Genomic DNA, 12,881 nt, shown 5'->3' with positions numbered 1-12,881 from the left:
TATAAGCAGCGTCATGTGGAGGTATGTGTGGCATGCTGTGGGCATTGCCCAGGGTGTGCTTCCTTTAATGAAGGGTTGGCAGAAAATACAACAGCAATTGGATCACAATTTATCTAATCTATCTACAATACTAGACCAGGCAAATCAATGGCAATGTCATTACAGAGATTTTGTCATTCCAGGGCTTTCCTTTCTCCTTGGCAGCATTTGAGTTAACTTCATTAGGTTTGTGGTTTCGCAGGGCATACAGGGCAGAGTGCCAGAGGTACAGAAAGGGTTCACAGAGACCGATCCCTCTGGTGGCGTCCAGGCTGCTTGGTTGCCAAGCAACAGGAGTAGGCCATGGCAGCTGTGTGACATGGGCAGAGGACCAGACTCCTGTCCTAATGATTGAAGGGAGTAAAGAGGGAATTAAACAAGAAGCCAGTCCTGTATATAGCACTGGAAATCTAAATACTGTGAATCCACCTCCTGCTTTTTTTTAACATTTAGATACATCTGTTATTAATAATGGATGTATGTGAGAATGTATACACTATAGATGTCAGTGTGTGTGAATCTATATCTTTATCTCTCTATATATATCTATATATATCTCTCTCTATATATATATATATATCTCTATATATATATATATATATATCTATATATATATATATATATATATATATATATATATATATATATATATATATAGATATATATACAGGGGTGAGGCTATACTCTTTGCTGCATGAGGCGGGCTTTAGAAAGTTGTCCCTCTGCACCATCCACTAGTAATATATCAGATTATTTTTTTAGGAAGCGGGTTCTCCATGCAGTATTTCTCACCCATACTGATATCAGGTGTGAAAAGACACTACTTTTAAGTGTCAGGTCCTGCTTTGTAGCAGATAACTGCGCCCCTGATGCTGTCCCCCATTTTGCTACAGGTGGTGCTCCCACAGTAAAAAGTATTAGAAATTTGATAAGATAAGGGGCAAACTCTTATGGAGAAAATGTCCTATTTTGCCTTGTGTATCTTCCCCAGTAAGTTTTGCCCCTTATCGTTCCATATTTGTAATGCTTTTTATAGTCGATTTTGTTTAATTTGCACAAAAAAAGCTGCTTTGTGGAAAATATGTGAAGTATTTCAGACATTTCTTGGCGATTTATATTTTTTAACAGCTATGGGAAAGGGGTGTGGCTTATGAAACTTATTGGAGAGTGGGCGTGGCCCACCTTTTAAGGATGTTTTCTTTTAAATCTGTCAAATGTTTAGAGCGTGTCATTTTCAGGTGTAAACTAATGGGAGGTGCAGAGTAATTCTACCTGCACATGACCGTTGCACTTGGCTGTGAAAAAACTGGCAATTTGCAGAGCTGATTTACAGCCGGGCTTCTGTTTTTCCTGGATCCTCCAGATTTGTAGTCTATAAATGTAAAACGCAGTTCTGCCTAGGACATCCTCTACTTTTCTACGACTGGAAATTCAGTCCATGAAAAACACCCAATGCACTGGAGGGATTTCCCGGACCAAATCTCACGTCACTCTACTTGACATGCTGGGCTTAATCTAGTGATACGAGGGCCAGGAAATCCTTCCAGCGGACATAGTGGTTTTCTTGGACCAAACTTGCTTGTATGCAGCTGGACAAAGATTGCCTTTGTCTATGTTTTAGACACTAGTAGTAAATCTCCCCCACTGTCTTCCTTTTGATGAATCCTGGCTGTAACACTTGGGCTCCAATTCTGCAAACAGTTGTCTGCTTTGGACAACCTGGGTCCCAAAATGAGTGGCTTTTCAGCTGTTATAAGTGGACAATCCTGCCACGAGTGCTGGAGGAACATTCAGGGGCTCCTAGTCATGGGGGCTTCCCCTCTATTATCTCATAACGCACAGCTTTTAGTAGTGTTGTCTGAAGCAGATAACCCCTTTAAAGGAGGCTGTGGTCTTGTACATTTTGTGACCTTTCCCTAATTGCCGAGGGGAATGTGATGCATATTTCTCCGGCTACAGCACAGGCTCTATGTTAAAAGCAGGCGCTGCGGTTAGTCCAGACACAGTCCCCCAAGAGCTCACATCTTGGATGAGGGGGGAGCTGGTGGGATATGGGGGCAGTCACAGAAGCTTCTAGTAGACATTACAGGGAGATTTATATTGCACTGCAAAGAGCCACCATTAAAGTCACTTGTGGATAAAGAATGGCAGCGAGGAATGTTCTGTCTGTAAGAAGAATATAGGGGCCAGAATTAGCAGGAAAGGAAAGACGCCTAACATATTGCTCAGGCAAAATATTTGCCAGTTTAAGGTGGATATAGCAGTCAGATGTTACCCTACTATTACATATAATCTTAATTCTGCCTCAGAAATCATATCATTATGTCCTGATCTGGAGCCTTTCAACTCCTACATTACTGTGTACATTTTAGTATATCGACTTTGACATGTAGCTTGTTTGCACTGTTTTCACCCTCTTTTACCCTTCAGTATTTGCCTCTGTAATTCAATTCTTCATTTTTGTTTTCTAGGGGCCCTTTTGGAAGCGAGGCCCCATCTCTTTGATTCCCTCTGTCTGAGATGGGAATGGTTTGTCCTGGGAAGGTGTAGGACCTGCCTCCATGTGAACGCGGCGGTGTCCCATGAACCTCGGGCAACTGGGGGCGGAGCCCGCCTTGGTCTCTTCTGATTGGTTCTGGATGGAATTACGTTGAATGGACCAGAATCTTAGCGGGCTGGACTGCTTGTCAGAGCCAGATGAAAAGAGGTAAATGGCTCAGCTTTACTATTATCACTGTTTTGTTTCGCAAATGTCTAGTCAGTGAAAGATTTATCTTGCCAGGAATGGGAATTACCTTGAAACTAAATCACCAGACACCAGACTATATAATATATTTAAAGGGATAAAGCTTGAGAAGCCACATTTATTTCTCTGCCTAAACCTCTTATATCCAAATATTTCACCATAACATACACATGCATACATATATGTCTGCACTCACCCACTCCAAACATAATCCAATATACTACAGAATTTCATTCATGGCAGGACAACTTGTAATCGCTCCCTTCACGTGTAAGAAGGATTAGATGATAAAAAATGAGGAATTTCATAACAGAAAAACCCTTAAATAGCTGACATTCAAAGTTGATGTTTGCTGCTCAGTTCTGTTAGTATTTTAGATATTTATGAAGCCATTCTTTGACATGGGGCATATGGAAAAGATTGACCCTCTAAATTCCCAATGGCAGCCTTCTAAGGCCATCATATACGCCATAAACCTCCAAGAGACTACAGGAAATCAGTAGGGAATTTGAGGGCCCTGCTGCTTGCTTCTTCCTATCAATGTCAATCATATAATATAATTATTTTAAAGAATTACCTAAGGCGCAGTTCACACCTGCGTGTAGGCTTTCTGTTACATTCGCTTTGTTTAACTTTCATTCCCCATGGACTTTAAAAGGATCCTGTCACCAGAATGCTTTTTTTTATCAGGGGACAGTTTGCTATAAACAAAGTACTGTATAAATAGAGTTATTAATGTTACCATATTCTAAATATGTTTTTACAAAATGTCTGTGTGATGTTTGAAATAAAGTATGTGAAACTTTACCTGGCTCCGTGCCAGATGCTTCAGCCTGTGTCCTGGAGAGGAAAATTTCCATCTGCTCTATAATATATTCACTGCTCTCCATGTCACTCCTGACTCCTGCCCCCCACATGTCCCCTTGCACTGTGATGCTGGAGGGAGAGTTTGTCTACAGCAAGCTGACACATCATTTGGGGGGGGGGGAAGGGGGGCAGGTACCAGGAGAGCAGTGAATATATTATAGAGCAGACAGAAGTTCTCATTTGAAATTTTCCTCACTAAGGCAATTTGCAGGGAGCCAGGTAAAGTTTCACATACTTTATTTCAAACACCATATAACACAGACATTTTTAAAAAACATATTTGGCATATACAGTACTTTGTCTATAGTAACCTGTCGACTGATAAAAATAGCACTCTGGTGACAGGTTCCCTTAATGGAACTTCCGTTAGAAATACGTTATTATAAGTAGCGAATAAATGTGTAACGGAACTTGCCGAGCTCTGGTGTGAACTTAGCCTAACATACAAAGGTCAGCTCATTAAAGATGAAGCTGTGATTCAGCATGTTCTTCCACTATATTGATTGAAACATACTGAAATCTTTCATCTGCTGTGTTCTCCTGTGGAAAACTACATATTTGTTTTTGATACATGAGTATTTTTGTGCATCCTCCAAAATGAAAAATTCCATGTAAACAAGTTTAAGAGTTGGCTGCCCTACTTAAGCGCTGAACGTGATACCACTCAGCTTGCTTTTGTTGGGCAGTTTACTTTAGTGGGTGCTTTTTAAGTTGGGCCAAATGCAGCAGATGTTTTGCCACAGTTGCGGGGGTTACAGTAGCACAATAAGGCCAAATAAAGCTGTGCTCTCCCCCTTTAATTTATTTTGCAGACTATCTATCCCTGACTTGCTGGTCGCAGCAGTGTGCTGATAGCGGGGACCTCTACTGGGCAGATAGGTAAAGGTCACCAAGACATATAAGTCTATAACACAGTCCCAAAACTTTACGATCATAGTATATAGTCAATATCAGTCTAATTCTTCCTGTTCTCGAGGCCGTCACCTCCAGCTGCTTTGCTCTGTTATGTAGATCATATGTCACAGAGGTCACAGGATATAATGAGCATGTTCTAGGAAATAACCAGTCTGTAGAGACCAGGAAAGACTCTCCCCCACCTCCAAACACATGGTTGGGGGTAGGTTTAAGGAGAAAGGTGTTAATTACTAATTATATGGAAATCATTTGAGATTAAGATGGCAAACAAAACCCAAGTAAATTGTCTCTAATTATAGGAAAATAAATTGAATCTATCATAGGGCTCATTCACACGGCTGTTCATGGGGACCTACATGCGGCCGCAAATTTGCGGCTGCATATACGTCTCAATAGACTGAAATGGCGGCGCGGCGGTATGGTGCCACAGCACCAATCCGCACTGCACACCGCAAAAAGATAGAGCATGCTCTATCTTTTTGCAAGGCCTCGGACGTGCGGCTCTGTTTCCTATGGAGGGAGGAGGGGTCACCTCCTCCAGCACACAGCTGTATGCCCGCACGGCGGGCATACTGCGTGTGAATATACCCATAGGCAATGTTCACATCCTTATTTTACTCCACATTTCATGTTAGAAAATATATATGGAAAAGGATTGTAAAGTACACCGTACTGTTAAACGTGCATCTGTTTCTCCAGCCGATCCTACAGAAGCTTATGTGTGAAACATAGGACAAAATTCAAGATGTAAACATGGCCATTGATGGAACAATAGTAATGATACGTTGTCCCATCTCCTGTTGATTTAATGAAGAATGCTTTAGAACATGCTTTCTCAACCGTTGTTTGCTTTGTTGCAGACAATGGTGTAACTATTAACCATCGGGTTCCCACTGCAAGATGATGATGGCTTAGATTATGTACATTGTGATGTCATAGTGTATAATTAATACATAAAGTGATGTCACAGTACAGGGATAAAACACAAAGTGATGTCACAGTACAGGGATAAAACTCACAGTGAAGTCACAGTACAGAGATAAAACACAGTGATGTCACAGAACAGGGATAAAATACACAGTGATGTCACAGAACAGGGATAAAATACACAGTGATGTCACGGTACAGGGATAAAACACACAGTAATGTCACAGTACAGGGATAAAACAAACACAGATAATCTGCACCATGATATCATAGCTCAAAAATAATATAATAAATTTCCACTGTCATAGGTATGTGCTCCCTACGTCTGAGATGGGCCTTGGTTGCTGGGCCCATAGCGGCTCCTATGCCTGCTGTCCTAGTAGTTATACCAGTGGTTGCGGATATCTTTCAGAGTAATCTTCTTTAATGGGAGGATATCCCTCCATGATATGCCCTTAGACCTACAGAGCCATTAAATATATCCATCTGTGCAAAACACAGCATAGATGTGATATTACTGGATCTATGCAAGTATCACAAAACATGAGATTATCTGTTACTGCAGTCCAACCTGAGGTTTCTTAAAGCTATTCATCTAACCCCTATGTGTGATAATAATGCTTCATTTTTCAATGGAAGGTTATTTGGGGACAGTCGTGTAGACCAGTCATTTACACATAAAACTTCATTAGAGTGTTTACAATATGGAGATTGTCTGTCTAGATGACTGCATTTAACCACAGGAAGGAACTGCTGTAATTATGAACTACTTCTGCTCTATATATGAGATGTACTGCCAGACGCTCATATACTGCAGCACTCCCCCTCTCATCCACCACACTTACAATTTATCTCTTTTAGGTTTGATGCTTGAGTCGCCTCCTTGACCACTGACACAAAACTGGGATATAGATGCTGACATCAAGGCCAATGGCACGAGGGAGTTCTCTCATCATTCAGTGTAGAGCTCAGTACATTAGTGAAAGGTGAGAAGGACTGATAACAATACACAGGGATTGTCCTGCATGCACCCAGCAGAACTGTGTGCAAAAATTTGGTCAAGACAAATTTCTCAAAAGGACATGGTGCAACCTATTGGTTTACAATGTCTATGGGCACACACCAAAAATGGATCTAAAGAATATGTGAAACACACTCCTAAGCGACATTTAAGCCACACAGGTTCCTTTATGAGCTTTTCACAGTCTGCAATCTGCCAGCAAGAAAATAACCTTAGGGCCTGATATTGAGATCTACTGTGCTCTTATAGATCTAATATTTGGTCACTACTATGTTGCAGGCAGAGACTAAAGACATTTAGTTCTCCACTATGATAATATGAGGTAGCTTAAAGGGAACTTGTCTGCCTAAATTGACCTAATCAACCACTACGGGTATGTTGTCTAACAACTTAAGACCTTCATGTATGTTTTCATGACCCAGCATGGTGGCATCACTTCTAAAAAAAAAAAAAACTTTGAATTGAGATGTTAATTGGTTGTATAAAGTCTGGCTCTACCTACACCAGGGTGTTCTGTGGAAGGGAGAGCTTGACTTCAGTGGTAAACTCCATACCAGCAGATTTACATATAATTTCAAAATTTATTTTTCTGGGTGATCCGTTGACACTGGGCTATTAAAGAAATATTATCTGAAAAGTGTAAAGATGGTTTTCAACAAACTCATAGTGGATTATACAGTGAATTTCTGCTGACAGGTTACTTTTAAAAAGGGCCTTTCGGCCAAGGGTTCGGATCCGAGCACTACCCCTGAAAGCTTCTTCTCTTTCTTTAAAAGGTGCCACTACACTGATTCTGCCACAGATGGATTTTTTCTACTCTCTGTTGTCAGGTGGACAGTACCAGGCTTCCTGCTTAAGCCCTAGACTACACACCTGATGATCGAGAGCCTAAACTGATAGCACAGATAGGTGCTCCTAATCTCTGCCTAGGCGACTGCATGCTTCAATCACCCCAATGGATTAGGTTGGCTGTGTATGTGTTTGTATTTCTGTTTACTGTGTGGTAGCTCTGAAAAATCTAAAAAAATATATATATTTGAATAACAAAAAATTACAGAGGTATGTAATAAAGAGACAGTTTAAAATCACATTTTAACGTATGTAAGAGTTTAAAGGCAACCTCTAACCGCCAGAGCATAAACCCCCACTTATCTCCAGCGTCCATACTAGCCTCCACCCCGATTGGCCTATCCAGCATAATATCAGACTGTTAATCTACCCCTTAATGCTTCCCGGTAATACCACTGGAATGGAATCCTAAGGTCTACAATCTCTTGTCTAGTGAAGTGGTTTGTAATAAATATTTTCTGTTTGAAGAAAAAAAGTTTAGGCTCCTTTTTCTTTATGTCTTGCTGTATCAATTCTGTCAATATTAAATAGATGTTTCAGTTGACTAATCAATTCTGGCAGCGTAGGAAGGAGAGGCTGTATCCAGTAATAAGAACATATTAATCAAAGCCTCAAATTCAACACAATACGTATCTCGGCTTTGTAAGAGGGTAAAGGCATTGGTCAGGAAGTGGTTAAGTGCTTGCTTTTCCGTACCTACTGTACTGTATATTGCTACGTGCTTGACTTTTCACTGACCACCAAAAATATTAAACAGGGATAAAGTCCATCAGGTTCAACCTCTTCGAGGGCACTCATCTAAGCTGTGAAGGACGTAAAGGAAATGCTGGAAGTTTATGTCCTCAGAAAGGGTTAACGGTTATCTGTGGACTCTGGCCCGGAGTAGTACACTGGAAGGTGAACTTTAACCATTCATGTACTGGGTGACCCCGCTACCTTCTCGCTGCCATTTTGGCTGTAGGCTGGTAACATTGCTTTCATTACAAGGGAGGAAAATAAAACCCAATTGGGTGTTCCTGAAATGCAGACTTGAATTTGTATAGTTATGTAATGCGTGGGAGAATGCCAGGGAAATGCAGGAACTCATTTCTGTCATATGCTGTAAGAGGGACAAATATCACCGCCCACAGCTGCTACAAATGGCTGCGTTATCCCTTACTTTCACATGTCACATTTAGGGGACAAGTTGTGGCAGGGGATTCCTTCCTCCATTCAGTTTGACCTAAGGTGTCATTATGCTTCGCTCTCATATCATTCATCACATGCCATTAGATAATGCTGAGAGTAGTAGTGCTGTAACAGGGTGGCAGTCATGGGTGCGTACCAGAGGTAGGAGTTATTGCACCTATTACTAGGACACTTGCCTGAACTATATGTCATGAACTAGTATCCTGAACCAGGAACTAGTATTTTACTCTTTTAACTTTTCTCATCGTAGCAAAGTAAAGTCCTCCTTTTCCCTGTAAGGAATTTTACTTGATGCGGTCAGTGATAGTAACCATTGTCAAACAAAAGTTTTCCAGATGCAAATTTTAGCAGATACGGTTAATTTCCAGCAGTAGATATTCATTTACTGGTTTGGTTGGGGGTGTTAAAGGACATCTACCACCAAGATAAAGGATTGTAAACCAAGCCTACTCACATACTGGTGTGTGCCACCTCTTCTCTAAACTTCTTTTTTAAGAAAAAAAAGGCTTTTAAAATTATGCAAATTAGCCTGAGGGACTCTGGGCTCCTTAGGTGTTAATAAAGCCTGGAGCTCGTTTGCAAAATTTAAAAAAGAAGCTAAAAGAAGAGCAGATCCTGCCAGATGGGGCACACACCAGTATGTCAGTGTGCTTGGTTTACAATCCTTCATCCCGGTGGTTGATTTCCTTTAATATTCACCGCTTGGCCAGTGCCAGACTGTACTGTGACATGGCCTAATAATAATGGAGTAACAACAAGTTGCCAATTTGTTAATTACTTGAATGAATATTACAATGCTAAATATCTGTTTGAAAATCAATTTTTTTCCATTACAAAAGGACTTATTAGGAGATTTGGCTTCTTACATGGAAGTGCCCCATATACTTTGCTGTAGCATAACCCCTGCTGTAAGGTATAAAGAGAGCACAGTCATGCAGAACAAGCTACTAGTGTCTGGGGATCATACATGTATCATATGACTGACGTTGACCGTTCCCATTGTGCTCTCCATTATAGAAATAGGGAAATATTGTACACAGCGCTGTGTGTTTCTTTCCTGGACAGTAGAACATGAGGCCACCGAGTTGTGTAATGTGTCTCCCACTATATTTGCATGTAGACATGGCCTGGTGTGACCTGCCATACCATGCTTATCTGGAGGAGACATATGTCTCTTCAGAATCTGAAACCTTATACTCTGCACCTTTCTCTCCTTTAAGTAGTTATTTTCTCACATAGCAAGGTGAGTCACCGCCCCACACAAGGAAGGACTGGTATACAAGGCCCTGTAACTCATAACCCGTCTCACTTTACAGTAACCTAAGCTAGAAGTGTCCTGGGCCCTAGGTTCCCTGTTGTCCGTCCTGTGCCTCATGATTTTGTGCATTGTGCCGGACGCACATGTTGCGCAGCCAGTAGTTTTCCTACGCTCCCTAGACTTCCTTTATGGCGTTGTTTTCAGCCTGGTGTTATTCTTCCTAGTTGTCGTCTCTCTGCCTCCCTCTAGTGTAATGACTGGCACTGTCTCTCCTGTGTCACCCACATGCTACGATTGCTTTCTGTCTTTTGTGGTAAGCGTTTTTGGATGAGGTAGATGTGGATTATACAGTATTTTGGCCATCTGTATTTTACAGATAAGGTATTTACATAGTTTTGCGGTGCTGGAGGCGGCATGGTTGCTGCAGACACCCTTGGGACCTACATGTTCATTCAGGTTCTTGAAATATTACCTTTGGGAGACTGTTGTTCTAGTATATGTGTATGGCTAAGACCTCTTATTACAGGTGCAGAGAATATACCCACATAGAGCTCACTGTCTGATGCATTTCTGTGATTTTCACACGCTGTGAGGTATCGCTTGATACTTAGCCCCAATTCAAAACCCCTCAGGCGCCAGATCAACTTCAGTGTCCATATAGGGCTATCTTTAAAGATCTTACATATCGCCCATAAACTGCATTTTGATATGCTGTCGTCTTATTGGCGGCACCTATAATCTCGTATAACTGTTGCAGTTGCTGGAATTCCTTTGTTGGGTTCTGCAATGCCCCTCATGTGGTCCTCAGATGTGCGATAAATATACATATGTGACTACAGCACATAGATACATGCGCAAGAATGAGCACTAGGCCGACTGCACCTTTTGGTGAAAACTTCCCTATAAAATACATAAGTTGCATACACGGCTCACAATGCTTAATGTGCTTGGTTGGGCATGTAGAAACCTATCGTACTCTACATACTGCTGCACACTCCCTAAATCTGGTTTTCATCGGGCATGTAAATTCTTTTATGCCCAAAGCCTGTTACTGGATGTTCCACCATTAGCACCAGGGCCAGTAAGTTTTTTTTATTTTCTCTGAGCTTGACGTATGACATGTGGATGCATATGTAGAGAATATGGGCGTTATTTAGTGATGCAGTGATGCACACACAGCCTCAAGGAAACTTGTTAACAAAACATTTTTTATACTTTTTTTAATTTAAAAAGAAAACTCTGGACAATGGCTACAGTTAAACACTGAACAAAGACAATGGTCCGTATATATTAAAATGGCTGCGCCAGTTTACTGTCTAACATTGCACATAAAAGAAGGTTGAGTCGGCTTACACATGTATTTATAAAGGGTCTGCGCCAGTTTTGTATCTCGGCTGCACTGTGTCCGACAAGACAGAAAAGTGTTTGCATAAAGGGGGCTGTAAGTCCGAGTTAGAGACATTTTAATACCTCAATTCCACAGAATTGTGTTGAACGCTGTATGTTAAAGGTGCACCGAAAATAATTGTGCACATGTCCAGAGCAGTGAGGCAAACTGCACATAGATAAATCTGGACCAATGAATACAGAATAAAAAAGCAGTTGTAAATATGACATGTGCATAAAGGGTCATAATATCCTAGAATAGCCCTCATTCTAGGATATGAGGAGCCCTCACCACAAATTTGTACAAAACCAAGTAAACAAAAAGAGACAAGAAGAATGGAGAGAGGATGCGCTGTGGGAAGACTGGCATTGCCCCACTATGGAGACCTAATTGCAAAAAACATTTTGGGGGAGATTTATCTTAGCATATCATCACAAGAACCATCATATGGTGCTGCCATGGCAGATACATCATGAGGTCTAGACCGGCTGCCGTACTGGCTGGAGGACATAAACTACGCCATTTCTGATCTGGCTTAGTTTTCAGTCAAAATCAGCAAACCTTGCCATTATTTATTTATATCCTTTTTTTTATTGCACCACTTAGTTGCTTATTACAGTAACAGATAGTTGGTGTTAAAAGGAAAATACATGGGCACTTCCCATGCTGATTCCCCCTACCATACATATGTATAGAGGTAAATAAACCCATAGTTCAGTTTATTGGGACACACACAATGGTGCTACTAGTTAAAGAAACATCATTGGATACCCATTTTATAGAAAACAGTCAGTGTCCGCTCGCCCGGCTCCCCTCTTGTCTTCTCGATTTGAACTCTCACTCAGACATGGTCTCACTCCAGAAATAGAGAACACTGCTTCCAATTAGAGCAGCTCTGAATACCATATACATTACATATTAACCATTTGCCCCCGGCGCTGTGTACAATGATGCTGAGTTTACATTTATGGCTATGTACAGTTTCACTGCCTTGACCGAGCCTGCCATGCTGTCACTAATATATTATATACTTGTGCTTGTCTGTGCTGAGTCTTAAGTGTTTAAGACTGGAATGAAGTTGGGCAACTCTGGAACTAGATACCCTGAGATGACCTTTTCATGTTTAGCCCCGCAAACCCTGATCGCTCTGGTTTGACAGTACCTGTTCTTTTTGTATAGACCAGGAATACATTACAAGAATTTTTTTTTTATGTAATACACAGTTTTGATTGATTTGCTCACTAGTATTTCCATGTCTATCATTTACCACCGTCACAAAATGAAAGCAGTTGATTTCATTTTGACACCAAGCTAAAGGCCGATTATCGCTAACCCTCACAAAATGTTTCTTACGTTACACTGATAAGCTATGATTTGGATTCTGTTATTTTTTATATATAATTAGTTCTTTGAAGGTTTCAGATCATGGATTCGGACCCCCAGCATCAGTGTAGTATGGAGGAATCCTAAAGTAACCGATAATGGGGTTGTCCGCTATCAACAAATAATTGATATTGCTTGTGTAATGAAAAGTTATAAGATTTTTCAATACAGTTTCTGTATCAATTCCTACTTGTTTTCTAGATCTCTGCTTGCTTTCATTGAACAGGAAACTTCAGTGTTCACTTCCTGTGTATAGGTCATGTGATGTCACACAGACTCACAGCTCGTTATATAACATAGA

The 12,881-nt window shown here is 40.9% G+C and overlaps 1 protein-coding gene across 10 annotated transcripts in view; it reads left to right on the top strand.

Annotated features, from left to right (window-relative positions):
* Positions 1–12,881, top strand: part of THRA (thyroid hormone receptor alpha) — a 236,801-nt gene that overhangs the window by 184,681 nt on the left and 39,239 nt on the right. For 8 of the 10 annotated variants that reach the window (XM_072111459.1, XM_072111456.1, XM_072111457.1 and 5 more), the window contains 2 exons: positions 2,511–2,746; positions 6,356–6,480. In XM_072111459.1, coding sequence (XP_071967560.1) covers positions 6,407–6,480 — 74 coding nt within the window. In that variant the 5' untranslated portion in view covers positions 2,511–2,746; positions 6,356–6,406. The remainder of the gene's footprint in view (positions 1–2,510; positions 2,747–6,355; positions 6,481–12,881) is intronic. The other 2 variants (XM_072111465.1, XM_072111463.1) reach the window with 1 other exon arrangement.

Source organism: Engystomops pustulosus, chromosome 6, assembly GCF_040894005.1.
Source record: "Engystomops pustulosus chromosome 6, aEngPut4.maternal, whole genome shotgun sequence".
NCBI classification, from domain to species: domain Eukaryota; kingdom Metazoa; phylum Chordata; class Amphibia; order Anura; family Leptodactylidae; genus Engystomops; species Engystomops pustulosus.
This window is presented reverse-complemented; position numbering and strand designations above follow the sequence as displayed.